The sequence below is a fragment of the Rhinolophus sinicus genome, linkage group LG02 (assembly GCF_036562045.2).
Source record: "Rhinolophus sinicus isolate RSC01 linkage group LG02, ASM3656204v1, whole genome shotgun sequence".
Classification (NCBI taxonomy): domain Eukaryota; kingdom Metazoa; phylum Chordata; class Mammalia; order Chiroptera; family Rhinolophidae; genus Rhinolophus; species Rhinolophus sinicus.
In genome coordinates this window covers 195,940,898-195,966,962 of record NC_133752.1, presented here as the reverse complement: position 1 = coordinate 195,966,962, position 26,065 = coordinate 195,940,898, and the positions used below count along the sequence as shown (strand labels likewise).

The following is a 26,065-nucleotide window of genomic DNA, read 5'->3' as shown; positions in this document are numbered from 1 at the left end:
GACAGCAGCCTCAGTGGCCAAGCCTCAGGCTAGGGTGTAATTGGGGGAGGGATCCATTGACCCCTTCTCCTGGCCATTTCCAACGTCAGACTCCTAGCTGGACACCCTGCCCCACCCCCTGTGTCAAATTGCACCTGAACCTCCTGTTACAGACGATTTATGCTCAAAGGAGCTAGAATTTAATGATCGAAAGACCTTGGGCAAGTTACTGGGAGCCAGGGGGCCTCTTCATTCCTCTTCAAATTCGTATCCAAGTAGGAAGGGGTAAAGCAAGTTTCCCTCCGACACATACGTTCTTATGCTGTACACACATCTTACCTGTCACGATCGTAGTGTATTTGTTAAGTAATTTAGAATTTACACAGGACTTGCATGCACTTGATTTCATTTGCATTCAGCAGAAGCAGTACTTAAGAAAAATATTTTTGAAGTATTCACTTGACAGTAGCATCTGCCTTTTTTTTTTTTTTTTTTTAGGCATTTTCTGCATTCGATAAAGAGGACACTGGGTTTGTAAAGGCTTCGGATTTTGGACAAGTTCTTAAGGATTTCTGTTACAAACTAACAGACAATCAGTATCACTGTTTTTTGAGAAAACTGAGAATTCATCTAACCCCCTATATAAATTGGAAATATTTTCTCCAGAACTTCAACTGTTTCCTTGAAAAGGTAAGGCTGTCTGCAGCACATAAGCATCTCTTTTGGAAACGGGGCTAAAATTAGTTTTTGCAAAATGGATAATTGATGAAAACCACATTAGATAAATTAGCACCTCATGTAATCAGCTCATTCTAAATGAAAAGTGGGCATCGATTCTACACAGAGTACTAGAAAGTAAATATGTATGTTTTACTTCGCTTGAAATTTATTTTCTTTTCAAAGAAGTTTGTAAGCTTGCTTTTGTCTGGTTGGTGTAGAGTGCTCAGGAATCTTTTAGATCCCTGAAAGTGATCTGATATCCAGAGAAGAGAGTCCCACTACGTGTCAGGCCCTGAGCCAGCAGCAGTGGAGGAACTGGGATCCACTCCAGACGCATTTGTTGAGGACCCACTATGGGCTGGGCCCTGGGCCATGTAGCAATCAAGACTGGGGTAGAGGTAAATACGGAGACAGCGGGCTTAAACAGAGACATGTTTAGCAGGGCCCAGAGGGAGTCAGGGAGGGCTTCCTGAAGGAGGGAGAGTGGCTGACCACAGGGCTTACGTTCCTTCCCATGGCTGCTTCTCTGGCTGTACAAGCTGTATATTCTTAGCTTGTTTCTTGATCTCCTAATGTAAATGGGCCAAGATCATTAGCAACAGTTACAATCTAGTTTCAACTAGCATGGGTTTCTTTGATCAACATTCTGTGCCGGGTGAGAATGGACACACAAGTGGCTTGGTCCCTGCCTTCACAGAAGGGCAGATGAAAACATCCATGTGAAGGATGCAACAGCCACATCACAACAGGCTTTACTAGAATATATGTAACTGTCCCCCTGTAGTTGGAGGCTTCGGTCATTTCCAACTGCCCGTTTTTATACAGCACAAACACTGAAGTTCGTAAATCCTTCTTCACTTACCTGAGACAAATTCTTGGACATGCGATTACTGGACCAAACAACATGGAGATTTTTAAGGTTTGAGGTTCATTATGATAATAACAACTGCAAACATTATGTAGCACTTTCTGAGAGTCAGGCACTCTTCTTAGTCCTTTATATAAACTCCTGTGATACTTTTAATTATCACTACAAAGTACACGCTAGTAATATCCCATTGTGTAGATGAGGGCAGTGGGGCCTGGCGCCACTAAGTAATTTGTCCACAGCCGCCCGATGGAGAGTAGCAGAGCTGGTTTATGAACCCAGGAAGTCTCTTCCCCAACCCCAGGCCCCTAAACACTGTGCCATGTCCCCTGGGGACTGGGGGCTTTTCATCTTTGTCATTTAGATGGAGATGCCTAAACAATGTATACTATTGTGTTGCATGTTTTAAATTTTTATATGTACAGAGGGTGCCAAAAACATGTATACACATTTTAAGAAAGGAAAAAACTGTATTAAAATTATGCTGATGGTAACCACGCTGAGCACCTCTTGTAATTGCCGAAGTCAAATGTGACTTGTGTTCATCTTTTGTTATCAGTATATATTGAATATGACAATTTTAATACAGTTTCCCTTTTTTAAAATATGTATACATTTTTTGGCACCCTCTGTATATGGTAGTATATTGAATTTTGTCTTCTGTGCTTATTTTTCTTGCTTAGTGTCATGGGGTTAAGATTTATCCATGTTCTTACATTGGCTTTAGTTCATTCACTTAAGCTGCCATTAAAAGCTTGTGTTACATGAACATCTTCTATTGAATGGACTGTTCAGGCAGTTACCATCATCCTGTTAATGTACGTTCTTTGCGGTCTCCTCCGTTATGACAAAGCACTGGTCACTCTCTGTGGCTGGCTCCTTGTGTGCACATGGGGCTGCTCTGAGGGGAACTGCTGGGCGGGAGGGCGGGCGTGCACCCCACTTCCCAGATGCTGCCACCGTAGGTGCCCCAGGCAGAGTGCATGCCCAGCAGCTTTGGGTGACACTTCCTGACGCTCCACACCCCTGCTGACACTTGGTATGTATTACCAGGCCTTTGCGTTTCTGCCAGTCCGAAGGTTCGTAAGGCCGAACACTTTCGAATGTTTTCAGCCGTTCAGGCTTCCTCGTCTGTGAATTACCTGACAGGGTTGCAGTCCTTTGTCCATATGTGAGTTGCAAATACCTTTTCCTGATCTGTGACTTGCCTTTTCCCTCTGTTTATGGTGACACTCACTGTTTTTAATGTGAATTATGCGTTATTCTGATTTTAAAAGAAGTACATATTCACTAAGGATGTTTTGCAAAATACAGGAAAGTGTACAAAAGAAAACAGTAACCTAAACCCCATGATGATGGTGTGATGACAGCAACAACGTCCCCACTAATGTTTAGTGACACCTCCTGAGCTCTGGGCCCGGCCCATGCATTTTCTCGCCTGGTTGTTTTACCCGCCGAGCAAGGGGATGGTGTTTCACAGGTGAAACAGACAGGCTCCGGAAGTCAGGTACCCACCTGGCCGCCTCAGCCGGGACTGGACACCAGGCAGGGCAGGCCTCGGAGCTGAAGTTCTTCCCATGTGCCACACTGCCTTAGGGATGGTTCTACTTTTAATGCATTTTCCCCAGCTTCTTACTGTGGTAAAATATACATAACAGAAACTTTACCCTCTTAACCCTTTTTAAGTGCACAGTTCAGTGGTAGTAAGTGCATTCACGGTGCTGTATGACCACCACCACCATCCATCTCCAGAGCTCTTTGCATCTTGCAAAACTGAAATTCGACCCGTTAAACACTGACTCCCCCACTTTTCTCCCTCAGCCCCTGGCGACCTCCTTTCTACTTTGTCTCTGTAAATGTGACTACTCCAGGGACCTCTTATCAGGGAAATCAAGCAGTATCCGGCCTTTTGTGACGGGCTCATTTCCCTGAGCACGATGTCTTCAAGGTCCATCCCTGTTGTAGCAGGTGCCAAATTTCCTTCCTTTTTGAGTCTAATAGTGCATTGTATGTATAAACCATGTTTTGCTTACCTACTCATCCACTGGTGGGTAGACCCTTGGGTTGCTTCCACGTTTTAGCTGTTGTGAATAATACTGCCGGAATGTGGGTGTGCAAACGTCATGCTTTTTTTTACATAGTAGAGGTAACACTGTAGATACTGGGGGTGCCAAAAAATGGATACAAGTGGACACTTTGGTCAACGTTGCTCAAGCAGCAGTTTGCCGTAATCGGAAGTGTCTGGACACTGATGGGAACCACTTTGAGCACCTCTTGTAATTACAGAAGTCAAACGTGACTTGTGTTCATCTTTTGTTATTGGTATATATTGAGTATTACAATTTTAATAGTTTTTTCTTTCTGAAAATGTGTATACATTTTCTTTGGCACCCTCAGTAGAATCATGCGTCTTGCTTTTTTTCCCCTTAACACTAAATCGCACCATGTCACTTAAAGGTTTTCCAAACATCATTTAAAATGTCTAGATGACATTCCTTCAAGTCCCTTATTTATAAGCATTTAGATTTTTTTCCAGGTTTTGCCATTGTAATTTACTCTGCTGTGAATACTTTGTATATAAATCTATATCCACATTTTGGATTATTTCCTAAAGAAAAAAGTCCAAGTAGTAAAATAACTGGGGTCTAAGGATAGAAATACTTTTATTGACCTTGAAAGCAGCCCCATGATTTTAAAGTATTTTTTCTACTGGGTTCATCATATGAGATTGCCATTTTTAGAGTCATAAATGATTGAATATTGACGATTTCATATGGTTTAAGGTAATATTTGTAGAAGTTATTTATGTCCATTATACACAATTTAGAAGATACCAATAATTTTAAAGAGAATTAAAGTCACACCTAAGGACAGCCAGTGTTCACATTTTTGTATATTTGCTTCCAATCCTCTTTACTATACACACATCCTTTGGGGCGGGGTCAAGGGCAGACCGTATAGGCTGTTGAATTTGGGGGTTGTGGGGAGATTTCCCGACCCTTACAAGATTCTTTTTTTTTTAATAAATATTTCTTATTTGTATCAAAGTGATATGTGCCCATGTAGAAATACAATTGAATTGTTACACAAGCTGTAGAAGCCGAGACTACTTGATCAACTGCTCACTGAAACCCCCACACTCCCCACCCCGCCCCAGCCCTGCAGCCCAGCTCCCCACAGCACCCACAGCACCTGCAGCACCGACAGCACCCACAGCAGCCATAGCACCTGCAGCACCCGCAGCACCCGCAGCACCCACAGCACCTGCAGCCCAGCTCCCCACAGCACCCACAGCACCCGAAGCACAGGCAGCACCCACAGCACCCACAGCACCAACAGCACCCACAGCACCAGCAGCACCCGCAGCACCAGCAGCACCCACAGAACCCACAGCACCAGCAGCACCCACAGCACCCACAGTACCCGCAGCACCCACAGAACCAGCAGCACCCGCAGCACCCACAGCACCCATAGCACCCACCGAGACCTGCTGCTCTCCAGCTGGGAGCCCCCTGATGCTCAGCGCTCACCTCCCTTCCGCCTCTTAAATAATCGCTCTTAGGCACTGTCACTGACTGGCTGAGATGACAGGCGGACTTGGCTTCCTTATTCCAGCTTCCCGGCCTCGCTTCCAGGATCCCCTGGCACAGCCTCTGCTGTAGCCGCCTTGTCACTTACTCAGATGTCGGTGCCATTTTCCATGATGTTGATGTTTCTCTAAAATGTGGATTTCATTGGATGAGTACCATCCATCCTGTTGTATGGATTCATTCACTCTTTCCATCAACCAGCGTCTCCTGTGGGGCCACTATGCACCAAGCACTGAACCAAACCGAAGGGTCCCTGCCTTCCAGGGGCTTGTCTTCCAGCGAGGGAGATGGATTAGGAATGAGGACAGGTATGTCAGATTCCAGCATGTGCTACGGAGAAAAATAAAGCGGAGCAGAAGGACGCCCTGTCTAAGCAGGGAGCATTTGAGCCGGGACCTGGACACAGCGCAGGGGAGGGCGTGAACCCAGTGACGCTTGGGGGGTCTGCCAGGGGACACAGCTGCAGACTTGGGGCAGGAGGGTGCCCCACTGGCCTGAGGAGTAGAGTCAGCGGTGTGGCTGCCGCAGGGCCAGTCAGGGAAGGGAGGGGCGAGCGGCCTTGTCGCCTGTGGTCGTGGCAATGACTTTGGGACGGCTTGGACTGCGTCACATGGAGAGGCAAGGGATGGTTTCGGGCTGAGGAGCGTGACCTGACTTACATTTTCGAAACGTCATGGAGGCTGCTGGATGGAGAAGAGACTGTGGGGGCCGAGGGCCCAAGCGGGGAGGCCGGCCACACACAGGGGCGGGCGCTGCCGGCGCGGCACAGGTCCAGCTACATTTGGGAAGCGGGCAGACCGGCCTTGCTGATGCCCGCTCTGTGCTGAGAGAGGATAGGCAGTCATGGGCCCGGCTTCTCGGCTTTGAAGGAGGAGCAGAGTGAGGAGAAGTCTGCGGGGACGGGCGGCTCGAGGGGTGTAGCCCATCCTGTCCCCGCACTTCAGGCGTCGTCCCATTTTCTGCATTCTGATGATCACAGCGCGTCTTCATTGGGCAGGCACACATCTGCGCCCAGACCCTCCTGACGCCTTTTACATGTCCGACCGCAGCAGTTCTGTGCCAGAGCTCACAAGGCAGGGCTTAAGCCTCCACGTGGCCGCCACCGTCCCTGATAGCGGGTCACCATGAGTGTCTCTGCCAACTCGGAAATGACTAGAGCTCAGCGAACATTTCAAAAGCTTCGAACGCGGCCAGCTTGCTTCCCCATGCCCTTCGCAGTGCCAGGGGGAGCACTTTGCTGAACACTGTTGCCAGGAGGTTTTAGGGTGAACTGCAGTGTGAGTGAGGGGAGAAATGTGCTCAGTTAGAGAGAGGAGCAGGTGCTGGGCTGGGTGCGACTGGGGCTGAGGACGAGGGACGCAGCAGTGACACCGCTGGGACCCACTGCAAGGGCTCCCCCTGCTTCGCCGGGTCTGTGTGCATTTGGTGGTGGAATTATCCGCTATCAGCCCCCGGCCTTGGCCTGGGGTGTGGCAAGACCTTGCTGAGAAGCCAGAACTTGGAGCCAAGGTGCATCTACTGGGAGGCCAGGGTGAGCAAGGGGCTTCTGGGCTGAAAGGACAGCAGGAAGGTGAGGGGTGTGAGGCCTCGGTGTGGGGCGACCACCAGCAGTTCAGGGTGTGGGGGGTTTCTGTTGTCCTGCTGACCTGCCGAGGGTTGGGGTGCTGGCAGGGGCAGAGCAGGGGCGCTGCGTCCCTTGCTTCAGATTTCAAGGGCCTCTCCCTGAGCCAAAGGAGGATCCCTGAGCCTCGTGAGCAGGGCCTGAGTGAGCTTCCTCCTGGGGGCTGCAGTAAGGAGGCTGTGTCATCCTGACGCTTTCTGAACTTTAATCCGGGGCTGCTGGTCTTCACAGAAGGCACACAAGTAACAAATACTAGGGAGAGTACACGCATCACACGTGACACCAGTCCTCCTTTGCCTCTGGGGATGCCCGGGCAGCAAGTAATTAAAAGGAGATTATCACCGTGTGATTAAGGCGGCCAGTGACTCTCCCATCGAAGATAGTTCCCGCAAATCATCCCTAGCCATGGGGAATCCGGGCTCAGAAAAGGAGCAGCTGGAATTGGACGCAGCGCACACATTTCGTAAGGCCTCGGGTGGACTGCAGGGACCCCGAGAGTAAAGCTGCACCTGCTCGTGACCCACTCTGGAGCGGGCACACCACTAAATGTGTCCTCCCCACTTTAGTCCCCATGTGATGCCTGAGCTCTTTCAGAATAGATGCTGTGTTGTTTTCCGATCCTGCTCTCTTGTCTCCTCCTCATTCCTCGGCTTCATTGAGCAGCGCTGAAGACCAGCAGCGTTTCTCAAAGTGCCGCCCAGGGCTCAGTCTGCGGGCACCACGTTATTCTCTGGACGCTGCTGGTGGGTTTGAGAACCAGGCAGTTCGGCCCAGAGGCCTGAGAGCTAATGGAAGACAAACGTGACTTCAGTCTCTTCAGATGGGAGCAAGGAATTTGCCTCAGTGGCTTGGTTAAAAAGTAAAATAAAGGGGGGGGGAGAAAAGAGGGGGACACGTCCTAGACGGCAGCACCAGCACCTTTTTCATAAGACTCCCCCAAACTGGGTGAAAATAGTATCTGAATTTCTGTCCTCAGCACATACCTCTTTTTTGCTTCTGAGAAAAACATTTTATATTCAAATGCTACGTGCAAAATAAAGAGTATCACCTTGTTTTTAGAAAATCATCCTGTTTAACATTTGTTCGAAATCTTAAAGAGCAATTTCACTCTCTTCCACGAATATAAAAATAACACTCAGAGCAGAAATAGAATTTTTAAAAGACATAGTAGAAACCCATATAAAATCTTTCTACTTTATTACCATGGAAATAATGGAATTTCTTTTTAACAAAACATCCTTGTTCAATGCAAAGGGATTGTTTTGTCACATCCTAGCCAGCGGAGAGCCAATGAAAGCTTTCCTTCTTTGGTGTTTATAACATATGGTCTTTAAAGTCATCCGTGAGATGTTAAATAACTTGAAGATGGGTTTTTTTCTAAGAGACAATTTAAGATTGTAGTTTTCAGCCAAAGAGGAGACTGTAAAGCACGTCAAAATGTTTGTAATCTTTTATGAGCATCACATTTATATTAGCTGCCAACGGTGTTACGTCGATTTATCATTCTTTTCGTTGTAAATATAATGACGTCCATGTATTTTTAATGACTGTGATAAAGCATGGGGAAGTCTCCTTTTCAGGAAAGGGCTCTAAGATTATTGGAGATAAATTAAGTAAATAATTAAGATATATCATTACTGTTATTTACTCTTGTTCCTGATAGCAAGAAGGCTAAGTCCCCTTGATATAATTTCAGTGATTTTTAAAAATGTTTCCCCTACATGTCACTCACTTTCCACTTGCCAACGAAACATTTATTGCCTGTTGTCCTGGAGACCACTGAGGTTGTGGCAGGTTGTGAAGAACTCAGGCCGACTTGGCACTTGGGGTGGCCTTGGTGACAGGCCAGGGTGAGGGGATGTTGGGCCCTCCGTGCCTAAGCTGAGGCAAAGGAGTAGGCTCAGCCACAGCCTGCATGTCAGCAGCAGCCTACCTGACAGGCCTGCGGGCGGCACATGGCAGCCCCGTGGGGCGAGTCAGACTTCACGCGTCTACCTCTCCTCGCCGGGCCTGTGAGTTTGGTGACCTGGCTGCCCTGCAGGAAAGTAAAATTTGAATGAGTAAATTTTTCAAACCAAAACATTCCATGGCCTTGGAGGGCAGGGACTGGGTGCCGTCCACCTTTGTGTCCCAGCCATGGCGGGCCCTCCGCCAGTCCCTAGGAAGCTGCTTTGGGAGCCCTATACAGTTGCTCTGAAAGTCCACCTGAATTTGTCACTCCCTCCAGCATCCTCCAAATACTTTCCTAAGCACTCCCTCTGGACCCCGGGTTGGCATTGCTTGTTGATTCCTACCCTCCGTGGGACACTGTCTGTATGTTCCTAATCCACGGGCTGTGGCACAGCCAGGCCAGGCTGGCCCCATTCATTTGGCCCCCCAGAGCCATGACAGTCTCATGGACAGTCTAATTTAATTGGAATTTTTGGATCAGTTAAGCACTGGAGTTGAGCTGTACCATTGATTGTACAAGGTCATGACCATATCAGGAAGCCAAGAGTCAACCCAAGAAGTCATTGTCCCAGATAAGTCTTGCAGAGAAAATCCAAAATACAGCCGGTGCCAGTATCTTGATTGTACCGTGTACCTATGAGTCTGACCGGTAGGTGAGCGCTTTGTGTTCTGGCTTTAGGTGCCCCATTTGGCTGGGAGAACCTTAACTGTCACCATGCAGCCAGTGTGATGTGTGCCAGGCCCGGGGCCAGCCTGGGGTCCAGGCCATGGGAGGACAGACAGGTAAGCACACACAGTTCCCCTTGGGGTGATGGCTGCTCCCGCGGAAATGGCTATGACCACTCCTGAACAAATCAGGAAGTGCCATCTCTTGGCTTTTACCAGGGCCTGAATCTGAATGGTCCACGCTGAGACATTAGAGGAAGGAGCAAGTCACCTACCTAGTGATTGCGCCTGGCCAGTTACTGTCATCTTCTTGTCACTGCAGTCAGACCCCAGCATCCAGAGGATGGTGGCTACGCTTTGCATAGATTAATGGGTAATCTTGCTAACAGCCCTGCAAGGTGTGGGTGCTGTCATTATCCATACTTTGCGGATGAGGAAACTGAGGGGCAGAGTGGCTCCAGCATCCGTTCCCGGTCACCCAGGAAGAGCCAGAACTGGGATTTGAATCCCGACCAGCGCCAGGCCCATGCTCTCAACTTCCTTCCTGTCAGATGGGAACCGGCCTCCTGGCCTTCCTGTAGGATTGTGGCTTAGACGGAGTTACTATGGAAAGAGCTTTGCATGGTCTCAAACACAGCAAACCCCACATGTAGGCATTCAGTATTCTATCCTGCTTCGGTGAGTGCGTGTCTGCTGTTAAATGTGTAGTCATGATGTGATTATATGGTGGAATTTATTTGGGTGGAAGAATGTATTTTATTAGTTTCATAAATGGCTTCAGCCATGGATTTATTGAGTCATTAAAAGGTCGGAGGGTGGCTTAAATGTTTCCCTTTTATTTCCGTGCATTTTATGGCAGTGTTGTGCCACTGAAGGATTTGGGAATTGGGTGTTTGCGAGGGTGTCCAGCTAGATCCTGTGTGACTGTCGAGCTGTGTGGTGGACGTGAGCTCAGAGAAGCAGAGAAGGAAGACCTAACTGCGTGGTCAGGCAAAGTTGGGCACATACGGCTCCCTGGGGACTAGTACCGAGTCTGGATATGGGGAGATGGGCTTCGTGAGCGTAAGGCTCAGCGTGCGCCCAGGCCCAGGTTGTGGGAAGCCCCACTGTGGGCATGGCGGGAGCCTGGGTTGAGGCGAGGGGGAGAGGGAGCGGATTTGGGGGGGTGCCAGATGGCGAAGGGCTCTGGGAGGCACGCTGAGGGCTGGGGCTGGGGCTGGGGTGGGGGTGTCCTCCCTGCCTGCCTGGGTGGGCATCTCAAAGTGTCAGCTTCTCCGGGCAGGGGTTGGTCTCTGCTGACCACTGCTCTATGCCCAGTGCGTGGGGCAGTGCCTAGCACATAGTAGGCCCACAGTCAATATTTGTGAGTTACCTACCGCATTCCTAGTTTTAGCAGGCTCTTGTGTTCTTGTGTGTGTGTGGTAGGCGGCTGGAAGCCGATAGGAGGGGAGGAGCATAGCTTTGAAGTCAGACCACCTTGAGCTCCATTATCAGCTTGCAAGGGAATAGCCTGGGGGCCACGGGTGAGACCTGACCTCTCCAGCCAAGTCCCACTTACTTTATCTAAAAAATAGGGAGAACCACAGCTACCTTGAAAGGTGATGGGAGAATTAGAGAAATTTCTGTAATGCTCCACCCAGCAGCTGGGTGAAAGAGGTACAGTGTAGGCTGGCTGCCAGCACCGGGCCTCAGTGTCGCCAGCACCGGGCCTCAGTGTCGCCAGCACCAAGCCTCAGTGTCTGTAGCCAGATCAGGCCTCATGTCACCAGCTCTGGGCCTCAGTGTCTGTCGCCAGGACCGGGCCTCAGTGTCGCCAGGACTGGGCCTCAGTTTCGCCAGGACCGGGCCTCAGTGTCGCCGGCACCGGACTTCAGTGTTGCCAGCACTGGGTCTCAATAAGCCCCTGTTTCAGTTGACTGGAAGCTTGACTTGATTCTAGCCTTTCCAAAGGAAGTTCTGGAATCTTCAGATTCGCTTCATTCATTGGCACGGAAAGAATCCTTGCCTGGTAAGCAATCCCAGGTCTGGGCAGTGGTCATGCCTCCGGGAACTCTGGAATTGTGCCTGGAATTCTGGTGTAACTCCCTCACTTCTGCAAACAGCATACTAGACTATTGATGCTAATTCATCTGTCACTGAGATCTTGAAACCTCCTAACAGACGAATGTCTACCGTTGGTGTGTGTGCGGGGCTCTCAGAGTTGCAAAAATCGGTGTCTTGATCTGGGGTAGGGGTCCGTCCCAGTACGCGTGCACAGAGAGTTTCTATTTCATTTTCATCTGGATTCTTAACGTTTTATCTTTTTTTTTTTTTTTTGACAGGCAGTTTTGCTGCTGTTGTTATTTTTAGCATTCATTTATCCACTGTAAATACAAATGATACAGTACAATTAATTTCTTTGCTAATCAAAATATTTGATCAAATGGAGCAATTTTTCAATTCTTAGAAGTAATTACACTGTTCTTTCAAAGGAAATGCAGGAATTCTTTACTGAGTATTTCTAATTAGGAGTTTTTGCTACCTGCTGTGTTCTTATTCTGTATGAAGTTTCAGGATTTTTTTTTCCTCCTATAAAGGAATCATGGGAACTACATAATTATTTCCCTAAATATTCAGAACAAAACTTAATAGAAGAATCATGCAATCTGATTAGCTAATTATAACCTTCATAATAGTTAAAAGAATACACTGATATATTTCCTGTCTGTCAGCCGGAATGGACCTTGCTAATAGACACAGCCACGGAGTCTAACCTGTTGCTCCCAGGCAGGTGACACCCGCAGGACGAAGGTCCCAAAGTCCCCTCGCAAAGTGCCCCTCATCAAGGAAAGCTGATGGCGAAAAAAGCCATCCACGCTGACCAGCCTGCCTCTTTTCTCTGTACTCAGCTCATCCCCCTTCATTTCCTCCTCCGTAACTAGAAATTCAGAACTGTCTCAGTCAGCTATTGCTATGTAACAAACAGCCACAAAAGCTGCAAACAATAAGCCTTTCTTCCACTTTCGCGTCTGTCAGGTGGCTGAGCTAGGCTGGCTCAGCTCTGGATGGCCTGACGGGAACGTCTCTGCCCCATGTGTCTCTCCCCCTCCCCCTGAACCAGTGCAGCGGCCACGGCGCCGTTACCTCATGACAGAGGGCTTGCCCAGCCATGCGAGTGCTTCTGAATTCTCTGGTCACATGTGCTTGCTGACCTTCCCTCGGCCACAGCAAGTCCTGTGGCTGATGGGGAAATATTCTCCCCCTCCTCAGCAGGGGAGCCCCACAGTCACATGGCAAAGGGTGTGGCTGCAGGGACAGTGGAAGAAATGGAGCCTTGAAGGCGACACACAAGGAAACGAATACTTGTGTGTGTGTCTGCACTTCTAACCCTGCCTGATTAGTTGGCAATTCAACCCATGCCTCCCTGTGATGTTCTCTCTTCTCCGTTATGTAGAGAAGTTGTTTAGGATACGATTGAGTGGAAAGTTGATTTCATAAGTCAGCCAAGACTGTGACTGGACAGAACCTGCTGACAGGGCACTAGGAGTCTCTGTCCTGGAACCAGTCCCTTAATACAGCTGTTGAAACAAGAGTGCAGTGAAACTCCGCTGGACCAGTCCTGCCCTCAGCCGAGTTCTGCTCTGCGTGGGTCAGGCAGAATTTGAGTGACTGGTGCCACTCCCTCCGGCTGAGCCCCAGTGCCGGGCTCTGCGCCTTCTTCACAGGCTGGTGTGAGGTGCTGAATGATGGCAGGTCTGGCCTGAGCTGATGGGGGCAGAACATGGGCTGGGGACCCAGCACTGTGCCTGCAGGGCTCGTCCCAGTTGTCAGCCGGCAGCCGTGTGCGCTGGGAGAAGCCCTAGCTCGAGTCAAAGACAGTATCAGGGGCACCAGGCTGCAGGAGGGAGAGGAGCCTTGAACCGGGGCAGAAAGTGTGGGCTTGAAATGAATTCTGCACAGGCCCCCACCGCCTGCCACCCTCTGACTCCCACCTGGGCTGCCTTCCTCTGACCGACAACTGGGCCGCCTCCCTCTGACCCCCACCCATTGGGGCAGCCACTGATGGTTTGCGCAATGGCAGGATTTGGAATCACAAGTGCCCACAGTAAAGCTGTGACTTGCTTTTTGATAAATGAGACATGTGGATACATTTAAAACTGAGAAACGCTCCATACAAGTGAGGTGTGATTAGTCGGCTCTTTGATGATTGTGTACTTCATATATTGCGACATTATTCCTTGTATATATTTTCCCAACATGATGGTGGGGTAGTCACAATGGGCACCAGGAGTTTTCTTGTTGGCAGAGGTGGTCCATATTTCTCTGTGACGTCTAAGGGGACGATTGTTGGGTAAAACAAGGTTCTGTGAATACCCTTGAATACAGAAGAGAAGATTCCTTCAAAACATGTCAATAATTCTCTAATCGGGTCTGACCTATAGCGCGTAAGATTCCTCTCCTTTTTTCTTTTTCTTTTTCTTTTTCTTTTTCTTTTTCTTTTTCTTTTTCTTTTTCAAGTAACCAGAACAGCCTTGCATGCACACAGCTGTCAGACGAGAGGATGCGGCCCCAGGGGTGTGGGAGAAGGGGCCTCACCCCTGCCCCGTGTTCTCCTCTTCACGTTGGGGGGGGAGGGGTAACGCCTCTCCTGAGGGCACCTTTTCTGTAAAGTGTCATTAGTATTGGAAAGTGACATTTGCATCTGAAGACAGTGGTGTCTTTTCTGATTAGGAGAAACATTTCTTCTAGTTATAGAAAAAGCACTGTTTTCCCCCATTCCGATATAATGATCACGTGAGAAGTGCCGGGGACACAAAAGCGCCAGACCAAGAGCCATCTGTTCTTCCCTGGCGTCTCCAGTCACTCGGAGCGAGGCTGGCGGTGGCTGACTGGCTTTGCTAAAAAGCAGGATGGGACCCAGAATGTGGGCGCCTGGCAGACTCTGAGCCTGAATGCCCTTGATGGAAGCGCCACTGGGCCCTCTGGGCTGCGTGGGGTGGGAAGCAGTTGGGCCGCGTCCTCACTGTGGGTCTGGGGACCTCAGGTCAGTGGCTCCTCCCTCGTGTACCTAGGTGATGGCAGTAGGTGGGGCTGGGGTTATCGGTGGTCTTTGCTTTGCCTTTGTGCCTTTTTTGGAGCTTCTAAAAAGTGAACACGCCATAATTTTGCAGGCAGCAAAGGAATGTCTCCAACTGGAGGCAAAACCACCTTCCTGAGAAGTTCCAGTCCCGCCTCCCATGGTGCTGCCTCTGTTTCTCCTTGGGAAACACCTGCCTCAGTCTCCTGTCTCCCACCCTCCAGGCCAGGGGGGGGTGGGGAGGCCGGTGGCCTGGCCTCTGGCTGCCCTCTGGGTGTAGAGAGAAGCACTGAGTTTGCAGGCAGATGCCCTTAGTTGGTTTCCTAACTCCCTGCATTTCTCAGCCTCCGACTGGCAAGTCCATGGGCTGCTGAGTAAGGAGCATCACCTCGGTCCCTGGGTGCTGCGTCCCTTTGCACATGCATGTCCTTTGCCTCCCAGGTCACTCGGTTCCTCCTCTGGGAGGCCGGTTGTGCCCACAGCCCAGGTCCCCACTCCTCAGAGCACATGCCCCGTTAAAATCTCTGCTCACCTGTCAGGCTGGCCCTCTTCTCCCCCTTCCCTCGTGAGACTCCACCCACCTGGGCAGAGACTTTGTTTAAGGATTACTTCTTCCCTCTGCCTTCCCAGTATCTAGAAAGGTACCTGGCACATAGCAGGTGTTCCAGGGTGTTTGTGAAAGACCCAGCACAGTAATCGGGGCGTGTATTGAGTGGTCATTCTCTGTGAGTGCACTCTGTGTGTGTGTGTGTGTGTGTGTGTGTGTGTCACATGCCCACCATACATGCTCCCCCACCCTCTTGGGGCTCTGGGATTCGGTGTGACCCAGGCGTTCCTCTGATCCCTACACAGGTGGAAAGCGGGGCTAGAGTCACATCCAGGACTGTCCAAGTCACATCTGTCTGAGGGTTCTGAGACCAGCCTCCCCTCAGCACCCCTTGCAGCCAGACTCTCCCTACCCCGAACCTCAGGACCTCTGACCCTGAGGGGAGCAAGGCTCCAGCTCCGGAGCCCCAGTTTTCTGCCTGCCTCTGCCCTCACCCCTCCATCCAGAGAACAAGTGTTAAGACTTGTGTGCATGTATACACGTGTGTGTATACTTTAAAAAGATCATCCTCAGAGGAAAAGGATGGAGGGTGGAAGCAGAGAGACTGCTGCTGTAATCTGTATGAGTCATGCTGGTGCCCTGGACCGGGAGGTGACGATGGAGTGGTCACCTCCTGGATCCACACTGAAAGCACAGCCGTTGGGATTTGTGGGTAGTGTGCACATGAGTGATAGAAGGCTATGGCACAGATGACCCCAGGCCTAAGCTCCTGGGAGGAGTGTCCTTGCTGAGATGGAGACCTTGGGAGGAATGTGTTTTGAAGTTGATGAGTCAGGAGAGAAGGAAGCACCTTTCTTTGTGAAGCGCAGGTGTTCTGTCTGGCTTAGCAGGGACACCCTTACCCGAGGTTGTCTTTGAGGCAGCCATACTGGTCTCTTCTACTGCAAAGCTGTAACCTGTAGGCCTTGGGATGTAATGGCCCAGCCACGGGACAGACCTGTTTAACTAACAGTTGGGTAGGCGTCTGCTGATTTATTGGTGTATTTCCAGACTTACGGTAGCTATACCATTCTGATTGTATCACGTTTATGGCATTTTAATATCTGGTGGGTCACAAACTTCATTACTAGCCTTTTCCAAAAATTTTGTGGCAATTCTCACATACTTAGTTTTCTAATATCGACTTTAATATCAACATAATTCCCCCAAATATGCATTGAGAATTTCATCAGCATTTCATTAAATTGATAATTTGAGAAAGATTTTGTCTTTTGAAAAGGAGTTGTCATATCCAGGAATGTAGTATGTCTCTCCATTTATTCCAGTTTTGCTTTAATAACCTTCAATAGAATATGTAGATTTCTTTTTCTGTACCTTTCCTATGAAATGTGTCCCAAGGTACTCAATAGCTTTGTATTTAATGTGAATGTGGATTTTTTTCACAATACAATATCTAACTAGTTATCATTACTATTTTTAAAAAAGTATTGCTTTGGTTTTTGTTTGTTTTCTGTTTTGTTTTTTTGTTTTTTTGGCTTGAATACAGCCACTTTCTAATTGTATTGAGAGTTTTCTAGTTGTAGACTCGTATCCACAAATAATGATAAATCTTGTTTTTCAACATTTATACTGTTTATTTCATCTTCTTGTCTTATTTCAAAAGCTGGAGCCTCTGAAAACGTAGAGCACGCCTATCTTGTCTCTGATTTTAATGGAAATGAGCTAATATTTTATCCACTTAATATGTTTGGAGATCATGTCTGACACTCTCATTTAGGAAGAGGGTGTTGCATCAGGTTGTTTACCTCTGTATCATTTATCGATTCTAGTCTATTCTATGCCATTTTATCAGGAATGGGTATTGAATTTTGGTAAATGCCTTTGTTGCCATCTGTTAACATGTGACCTTGGCTACTGTAAGGAATTGAGGAATTTGCTAATTCTTGAAGATTCTTCCCCTTCTATTTAACCTTAGTCGATCTTGATGTGTCATTTTTTCAATATGGTGCTAAATATTCCTAATGGCTTTTCTTAAGTTTTTTCATGCCTTTGCATTAATAGCTATAAATTAGATTGGCTTATATTTTTATTTTCAGGTGTTTTCTTTATCATATTTTTATATTAGGTATTAGGGTAACCTACAATGAATTGGAGTACTACTATATATCCCTTTCTGTGTTCTGTAATACCATATCTTGCCGTGTATAATGTACTCTTTTTTGCCCAAATGTGTGAGGGAAAAATAAGGACGTGCCTTATACATGGGTAGTACTAATTCCATATCTATATAAATGTTTTTAATTCTTTTATTTATGCTTATGAGTTAAAAGTGTATCTAGAAATCAATAACGACATCCGTATTCAAAATAATACCCTGGAATATGACCATTGGTTTTGTTGAACTTACCACGAACTTGCACCGATGAGGAGTTCTTGGCCTCCTATGAGGTGCAAATATCGCAAATTTGTTACCGGTACAGAAAATTTCTTATACCTGGTATCTGTTCTTGTGTTTTGTAATTTGTTACATAAAATTTCTTATACCATAATGTGTTAAAAAATAAATGCTAAAATTCCTTTATAGTTCAAAAAAACAAGTAACTAAATATAAACAAATAAAAATTTGAATTATAAAATTAAAATGAAAGATTTTTTTCCATGAAAGTTTGGGCCAAAGACCTGGGTGTGCATTATACACGGGAGGGAGTACATTGTACACAGCAAAGTATGGTAATTTGACTAATATAAAAATTATCTATTATTTAAAAGTTAGCTATAGCTTGCCCTTAAAATTATCTAGGCTTGACACCTTTTTAATGATCAGTCTTTTAACAGCTTTTTCCATTTCTTTTATGTTACCTGTCTATTCAGGCCTTTCTAGTACTTAAGTTAAATTTAGCGATCTATGTTTTACTAGAAAACTATTCAATTTCCTCTAAATTTATAGCATACTCACCTAAGTTTGCATATGCCACTTAGAATCCTCCCATTTCTGTTGCTAGAACAATAGTGTTTCCAGTTTGTTTTGTATTTTAACACTTTCAAAGAACACTCATATGTGTCTCATCATGCATCTTATTCCTCCTGGATAGCTGAGGACACTGAGGGGAGGTGTGAAGTGGTTTCTGTGGGGCCACACAGACAGCTAGAGGCAGGGTCTAGACTCAAACCCAGGACTCTCACTTCCCCGGCTGGACTCATCCACCTGTATTCTTTCCAGTTTTGTTCACTTGGGGGCCGGCCCTCCTCAGACCTCAAGGGTGTGACAAGTGTAAGGACAGACTCTGAGCAGGACTTTACAACCGGAAGCGGGTCCTCTGTAATCCGAAGCCGACATGCCTTAGAATATTTATGAAAATGCCCACGTACGTAGTAGCTTTGGGAGGCGCATTCCAACTGTTTGAAAATACATAAGATGCATCAGTAATATCACTTTTAGTTTCTAGAATGAAAAAGAAAGCATTCGTTTACTTTGCAGATGGCCCCAAGTGGACGTACTTAAAAGCTTCTCTTAGCCTCTGGGTGGCTGAGGATGTGTTGGGCTGTGGTTTGAGTGTGTGTGTGTGTTCACAGTTTTGCGGCTATTCTCATCCTGTTTGACACACTGTCGTAAAGCAATGTTATGCTCTGTCCTGAAGGATAGCAGCATGTAATACATATATTGCTGTGGAACTGCTGAAGATGAATCGTGATCAACTGTTAATACGAGTTGGGGGGATTAGATATGGTGACCTGGTAAAGTCTCAGCACGGTGCTGGCACAGCGTAAGCAAGCGCTGTCAGAGCTGACAGTCACCAGGGGTTTTGATGTGAGGAAACCCAGCATATCTCGGAATACACCCAGGAACAGGGTCAGCTTTCGTGCACTGTCCCCACTGGGTTCTCACAGCCCAGCCCCTCTTGCCCTCCCACAACCCCAGCCTTCCCTCACTTCAGGAGCTGACCTGTTGATGCAGCAACCACAGGTCTAGTTTGGAGGCTTTTTTTCTAATTGCAGCAAGTAGCTGGATGTCCGAGCTACTCCCCTGGCCTCTGTCTCCTTGCAGGAGGCTCAGGACTCAGCTGCCCCCCACTGGCTTCATCCTGTGAGCCCCAGTCTCCCCAACCAGACTTCATCACGGGGCCCATTTTCCCCGGTGCCCCCAGAACAGACACAGAGATCCTGTCACTTTCAGCATCCACTGGTGATTGCTGAGTGCTTCCCCCTGCCCGCCTGTCCACCGCTGTGGTCACCAGGATGCTGAGCGTGGGCTGCTGTCCTCCTCGGGCCCCTCCTGGCTCACCTGGCCTCAGCCCTCCTGCCCGCATATACACCTAAACCTACCGAAAAGATCCCTGTTGCCCCTCTTTCCTCACCCTCCCTCTTCTCCTCCCCCCGGAAAGCTGTCCCTGAGCCCAGCCGAGGCCGTCCCTCCTTCTTGCTCCCCAGAACCATGGACAGCATCACGGAGGCTCTGACAGCCCCTCCCAACACCCAGGCGTGTCCTGCCCCAGGAGAGGCCCAGCACTCGCCGGGATTAAGACCCGTGGGTCTCAAAAAGTGTCAGACTTAAGGGATCACTTAGCCGAGCGTGGTGCCTCAGCATAATGCAGGAAGCCTTTCAGAGCCCCTGTGAGTCACTGATGTCCCCATACGTGTCCCTGTCGATTCCTTACCACGCAGAGCGGGTGCTCACTGTGTGTCAAACGAACCGAAGTGCAGGCTGAACGAGCAAATGAAGGAGAGTAAAGAGGGCCCGGCTGGGGGCACCTCCCGGGGTCCCACTCGGAGGCACCTCCCGGGGCCCTGCTCAGCAGTTGCCCTGCCTGGTAGGCCTCACTCGTCGTTGGTTGCTCCCTCTTTGTGGCCACTCGGAACCTGTGGCTGCATCCTGTTCCAACCTGCATCTGGCCCAGGTTTGTCTCCCGTCTCATCTTCCTTGCTAAGCTGGGCCTCGGGGGACCTGCCATGGGTGATGGGCCCAGAGCCAAGAGGTGATCCTTTATGTATTAAGTGGAACCATTATCCACCCTCTTTTTCCCAGACTGCTGCTGAGTGGGCTGAGAAAATGCCCAAAAAGCTGCCACCCAGGTCTCCCAAGGAGACGGCAGCACGAGAGATGCTGGCCCAGCTGCACAAGGCAGTGACTTCCCACCACCACGCCATCGCCCAGGAGCTGGAGAACTTCGACACCATGAAAACCAGCACAGTCTCCAGGGATGAGTTCAGGGCCATCTGTACTCACCATGTCCAGATTCTGACGGACGAGCAAGTAAGAACGCGTTTGGTTTGGTATCCTGAGCACTGTGGCAGGAGCAGGAGGCCGGCCGGCCATGCCCCAGCGTGTAAAGCGTTTAAGACTGTTCTTTAGTTAAAAACACTTGAAGGTTTTGGGGGGAAGGGGTTTGTCGTTTTGTTTTGTTTTGTTTTGTTTTGTTTTAAAACTTACTGGAGACTCATGCAGCCTTCCGTTTACGTAGCAGGTGTGAATTGCACCATTTCAATGAGGGTGCAAATAATATCACTTTTATTTTAAAATCAAGTGAAACTTGGCTCCAGCTGCCACTGTCCTTCTCCCTCCTTCCCTGGAGCCTCCCTGGGCTTCTGTGATCCAAGGTGCGGCCAGCCCCGCCCCACACCTGGGCGCAGACAGGCGCCTTACAGGGCTCTGCCCCGCCCCACACCCCACCTCCAGGCGCCCTGGTGCTGCGGCTGGTGCTTTCAGACGCCCTGGGGCTGCTGCCCCAACCATGCTGGTGACGCCCCGCCCCAGTGGGCCCCTCCACTGTCCAGGGGCTGGACACAAGTCACCCTTTCTGAGGTCCTCCAGCCCATCACAGAACCCCCAGAAGACGTTCTCTGCAGCCTTCTCCCCAGTGATTGAGCTGGGCTCTTTTTAGCTCAAAGCTCCAGCTACCTGCTGCCCTGAGCCTCTTTGGCCCTTCATGGTCTTCCAAGGCCAAGAGCACCTCCCAGCGGGGTGGTGTCCCGGCCGAGGGCCTGCCTTGTTTACTGACCTCAGCTGATAACCACACTAAACAGCACAGGGGGGGTGCGGGGGGTGCCCAGGTTGTTTGTTCCTCACTGTGCCCCAAGCACCAAAACAGAACCTGGCACAGAGCTGGGGCTCAGCACGTTCTGGTGAATGGAGTGTGTCCAGGGGGTACCCAGTGTGGGTACTGTCCACACCCCCACCCCCACCCCCCAAGAGCCCAACTACTGAAAAGCCGGGTAACACAGCACCAGACATCAATCACGGAAGCGGACTTTCTTGCACCCTGGAAAATGTGCTGTTCCGGGCCCTCTCCAGTTCTCAAACGCTTCCCTGCCCCATTCCCAGAGGATAAGTCAGGTGAAAAATGAAACCCAAAATACTTCGAAAAGCAACTCCACCCCCTCCTTCCTCCTGGTTCTGCCCAGGCTTCCTGCAGATCCCAGGAGGGAATGTTGCTCTTTCCCACCAGTGCTGGGTCACTCCAACCTCACGTCTCACTTTCTCTGAGTCTCAGGGGAAGGACGAAAGTAGTCACGGGAAGGGGGTGATCATGCCGCCCGCCCCATCCCTGCTCAGGCCTCTGAACTCGCTACACAAAAGCATGACGTCGTTAAAAACACTAATGAGATGCACATCAGACTTAACTTTCCTAAAGCATCACCTTTTTCAGACAGTAGGATCATTTTTGCCAAATACAAAAATTCTGCTTCCAAATGATTCCGTCCTGTAGAGCATCAAAGTGGGCTCTGTCTTTGCAAATGCCACTGTTACTATAAATAGGTAGAAGCCTTTGAAATTAATACAGTTTCGTTTATTAGTCTACGGGGCCACCTAATAAAGGTTTTACTAATAAAGGTTTTACTAATAAAGGTTTTTCATTTTATCTAAATGAGTACAAATTTACTCTAATTATAGATATAAATTAATGGCGTGCTGGCATAGCTAGTTGGCATTTAGAACAGACAATTTGATCTTAATTGTCCACTAAGAAAGCTCCGCCATCCCCAGCATACCAAGCTCCCCTCCCCCCACAACAAAATCAAACACTTATTTTTAAACGCTGCTTTCTAAAAATACGCGGACACGTCTCAGATGCCGTCTGCAGCACCGAGAGCAGCAGAGTCTGGCATAAGTACCCTGGTTTAAGTTGGGTGGTGATTAGCGAAAATTGTGCTATATTTGGGAGGGATGCTTGTGAATACAGGCTGGAAAGCGAAAGCCAAAGCCCCAGAGGTCCTTCTGCTTCTCCTCGCGTGAGTTCCTTAGCCGGCGACCTTCCTGGGTGAGTGCAGTGTCTGCTGCGGTAAAGGCACAGAACTTGCCCTCTTCACACACCTCCACCCGCCCATATCATTATTCAAGAGTTCACCAGAGATGCTGGGACAGCCCCACCCATGTTAAATAGCGTTCAGGTACAGTCATTTCCTGATTGTTTATCCACATTATAAAAACTTGTCTCATCCTAACAAAAATCCAACAGTCATGCATCTGAGGGCAGCTTTCTTGACTTTCAGCGCTCCGTAAGTAAGTAAAGTGCCCCATCTCTTGAAACCTTTTGACACAATTAACCTTTCAGAAAAGGAGAGGGGCTCTCCGAGCAGGTGGAGGGGGAAGCTGACGGGTCTTGGGGGTCTGCACAAAGCGTGTTATGAAAGGTTGTCAGAACTGGGTCCGCTGCATATTGAATAAGAAGGTGGAGACCCATGGGTGAGCGTCTCTGGGCAAGGAGGTTTAGCTCCACCCATAGTGACTGCTGGAGGACTTTGAATATGCAGCTATATTAGGGACAGGAACCATTCAACATCCCTGGACGCTTCAGATGGGGCATTTCTAAAACAGACACCTCTAGGAAGTGAGAAAAATACTGGCAGAGAACAAAACAACCTTTCAGGCAGGAAGACTTGGATTTCAATCCTGCTTCTGTGCTTGTCTAGCTGTGTGACCTGGGACAAGTTACTCAACCTCTCTGAGCTCCGGTGCCCTCCACTCGGAAATGTGAACCCCCAGCACTCCCCAGGCTTCTCTAGGTACCCTTTCCTTTGCAGTTCAGCCTGCTCCATGTTTGCTTGCTGCCGCCTCTGCCTGCCTCTGCCCCTGCTGACTCCTCTTTCCGGACTCACTTCCAGCCCAGGGAAGCCTCTTCTGGCCACACCTTTACCTGCAGGAGCTGGCCACACCCCACTCTGCCCTCCCCCCTCCCCCTTGAGCTCTCCGTCATCTAGCCAAGCCCTTGGGACACTCTGGTGTGTTCACTGGCACAGAGTTGTCTGTCTTGGCTGCACAGTGAGTGCCCGAAGGCAGCGTGCCTTTTTCATTCTATTGGGGGCCCTCTGTGCACAGGGTGGTGATGTTAAGTCTCAGGGAACCAAGGTGAGCCTGCTCCCTGCCTCCTTCCAACTTGCATCCAGGGACCGTAGAGAGTTTCAACGCCAGGGGTACGTCATTTGTGTAATTATGACTCCCTGCTATGAAGGGGTGTGCAGCGCAGTGGCCTGGGCCAAGGGGTCAGGACTGGGTCCCTGAGCACACGATGCTGGTTCCAAGAGGAGACAGGAGAGAGAAAGCAATGCAGGCAGAGGGAACATGGCGGCAGGAGCAGCAGGCCAGGTGCGTTAGGTAGAGCTGCTGCCAGCCTGCCAGTGGGCACAACAGACGCGCCCTGCCCTCGTGGGGTCTGCGGGGCCCCTTTAGGGACAGCAAACACAGTAAGTAAGGTGTGTGTATGTAGGATGGTGGTGAATGCTATCGAGGCAAAACCTGGCAGGAAAGAGGGTGGTGACAGGGAACTGGAGCGGGAGCCCCGTGAGCCACGCCGGTCAGGACAGGCTCCCTGAGAAAGTGGCAGCCAAGTGAAGACCGGGGTCAGGTGGGTGGCTGGTGGCAGAGAAGGCTGGATCGGGGGTGTGTTTGAGAGTTGGGGCCCACAGAATTTGCTAATGGTTGTGTGTACGGGGGAGGAGGGAAGAGGATAGAGGCGCTGTGGACAGAGGTGGGGTGCTGGGGGCGAGGCTAAGGGAGGGGAGGCCGGGAGTTGTGTGTTCACTGATCTGCTTGCCCACTGTCACAGCTTTTATCCCACTCCTCCCGTGGTTCCCCGAAAACAAGACCTAGCCAGACCATCAGCTCTAATGCGTCTCTTGAAGCAAAAATCAATATAAGACCTGGTCTTATTTTACTATAAGACCAGGTCTTATAATATAACATAATGTAATATAATATAATATATAATATAGTATAAGAGATATGATATGATATGATATATGATATGATATGATATGATATGATATGATATGATATGATATGATATGATATGATACCAGGCCTTATATTAATTTTTGCTCCAAAAGACGCATTAGAGCTGATGGTCTGGCCATCAGGTCTTATTTTCAGAGAAACACAGTACTCGTGGTTCACTTTTCTTTTTGCTGAAGTCCATGCTTCCTTGCTCTTCTAGGAAAGAGTAAACTGGAGAGCTGGTCTGTTTTGTCTTCATTCTTACAATATAGTTTGGCTGGGGATACAATGCTAGGTCCAAATTTTCTTCCCTGACACTCTGAAGAGATTTCTGCATTGTCTTCTGGCGTCTCTTGGTGCTGACGAGGCATCTGCGACCTTTCGCATGCTTTCTATAGGCGCCCTGGTCCTGGCAGGGCACCAGCCCGCTGTCTGTATCGTAGGCTGGTCCCTGCAGGTCACACTCCCACTGACCGCTAATGCCATGGGTTTCTTCACCATTTCAGTTCAACCTAATTTCCCTGCTGTTTTGAACAAGACAATACGTTTTTAAAAAACAGTTTCCATCTCTGGGCTGAAATTCCTCATCTGTTCACTCATGTTGCAAACCTTTTCTACTGGACCCACTAACATATTAGCCATACTTGCTGTGAAGCCCTCTAAGGAATGTCCACATCGGGGTCTCTCTGAGTCCTGTGGATTGCTGTATCTCTTGGCAATGGCTGTTTTTCTTTTGTTTGCTTGTCTCAATTTTTTTATTTTTTAATGGAATGCCAGACATGTGAAGAACAGTGGAGACCATGCTATAAAGAATATTTCTGCCGGAACATGGGCACACCTCTTCTTCTGTCTGGCTGTGAGTGTGGGGTGTTGTGGAGTCAGTCTAGTTGGTAATTGAGCTGAATTTGAGTTTTGTAGTTGCTCTCCTTACCCTGAGCATGCGCAGGCATCTGATCTGTCAGCGGAGAATCTGTGCACTTGGTGTGGGTCTGCGGTTGCCCGCAGGTTTCTCAGCATTCCTACTCCTCCCTCACTTTCAAAGTCCCTACATATCTGTCACACAGGCCGCTGTCATGCCGTGGTGCCAGGCTCATGCCAGGGTGGGGGCACGTCTTGGTGTTCCTGGTCTAGCCTCAGCTTTAGGCAGGGCCTGTGCCTCTGGGCTTCGGGTGCCGCCTCAGTCCCCGCCCTCCATCCTGTCTGCCTTGTTCTGGGTGGGTCTTGAGCAAGAGGGTTTCCCACTCCTCCTCGAGGGCACACGGCTGTTGCTCATGCCCTTCCCCTGGGGTTGTGAATCTGTGCTGGGTCCTGGGGGCGGGGGAAGGGGACTTCCTACCCCGTCTAGAGGCAGAAGGGTTTGCTTTTCTCCCTCTGCCAGGGGCCCTGGCCTTGAGTGGGTTTGCTGTGCCTCTCCCAGTAGCTTAAGGCTTTTGCTTTCTTGAGAGGAGGGTCTGGAGAAGTGGTGTGTGGCATCTACCCCACCAGTCACCGTGGGTGCCTGCGGCAGGGGCCCGTGGGGAAGTTTGTGAGTGTGGGCATCCCTTGTGTCTGGGCCTCCCGGTTACTCCGGCCTGGTACACTGGCCCACACTGAGCCTGTAGGGATCTGTAAACATTTTAGCTGATTTCTTCACGCCCTCCCACCCTCTCCAGAGCTCTGGCAGGGGTGGGAGTGGGCACATCTGGCTGTCCCTGGAGACTTGGGGCTCTGCAACCTCAGCTCTCTGATGGGCTCAAGAAAAGTTCTGATTTTGTAGATATTGGCTTTTTCTCCTTGTTAGGACGGGAGTGGTATTCTCTTGCAACTTGCCATGTCATAAGCAAAAGCGAACCCAAGGCTGTGTATTTTTAAATGTTCAGA

General features: G+C 49.2%; 1 protein-coding gene across 7 annotated transcripts in view; it reads left to right on the top strand.

Annotated features, from left to right (window-relative positions):
• The window catches only part of EFCAB6 (EF-hand calcium binding domain 6), a 215,066-nt gene that overhangs the window by 172,922 nt on the left and 16,079 nt on the right, over nt 1-26,065 (top strand). For all 7 annotated transcript variants that reach the window (XM_074326517.1, XM_074326519.1, XM_019715052.2 and 4 more), the window contains 2 exons: nt 478-669; nt 20,021-20,248. In XM_074326517.1, the coding sequence (XP_074182618.1) occupies nt 478-669; nt 20,021-20,248 (420 nt within the window). The remainder of the gene's footprint in view (nt 1-477; nt 670-20,020; nt 20,249-26,065) is intronic.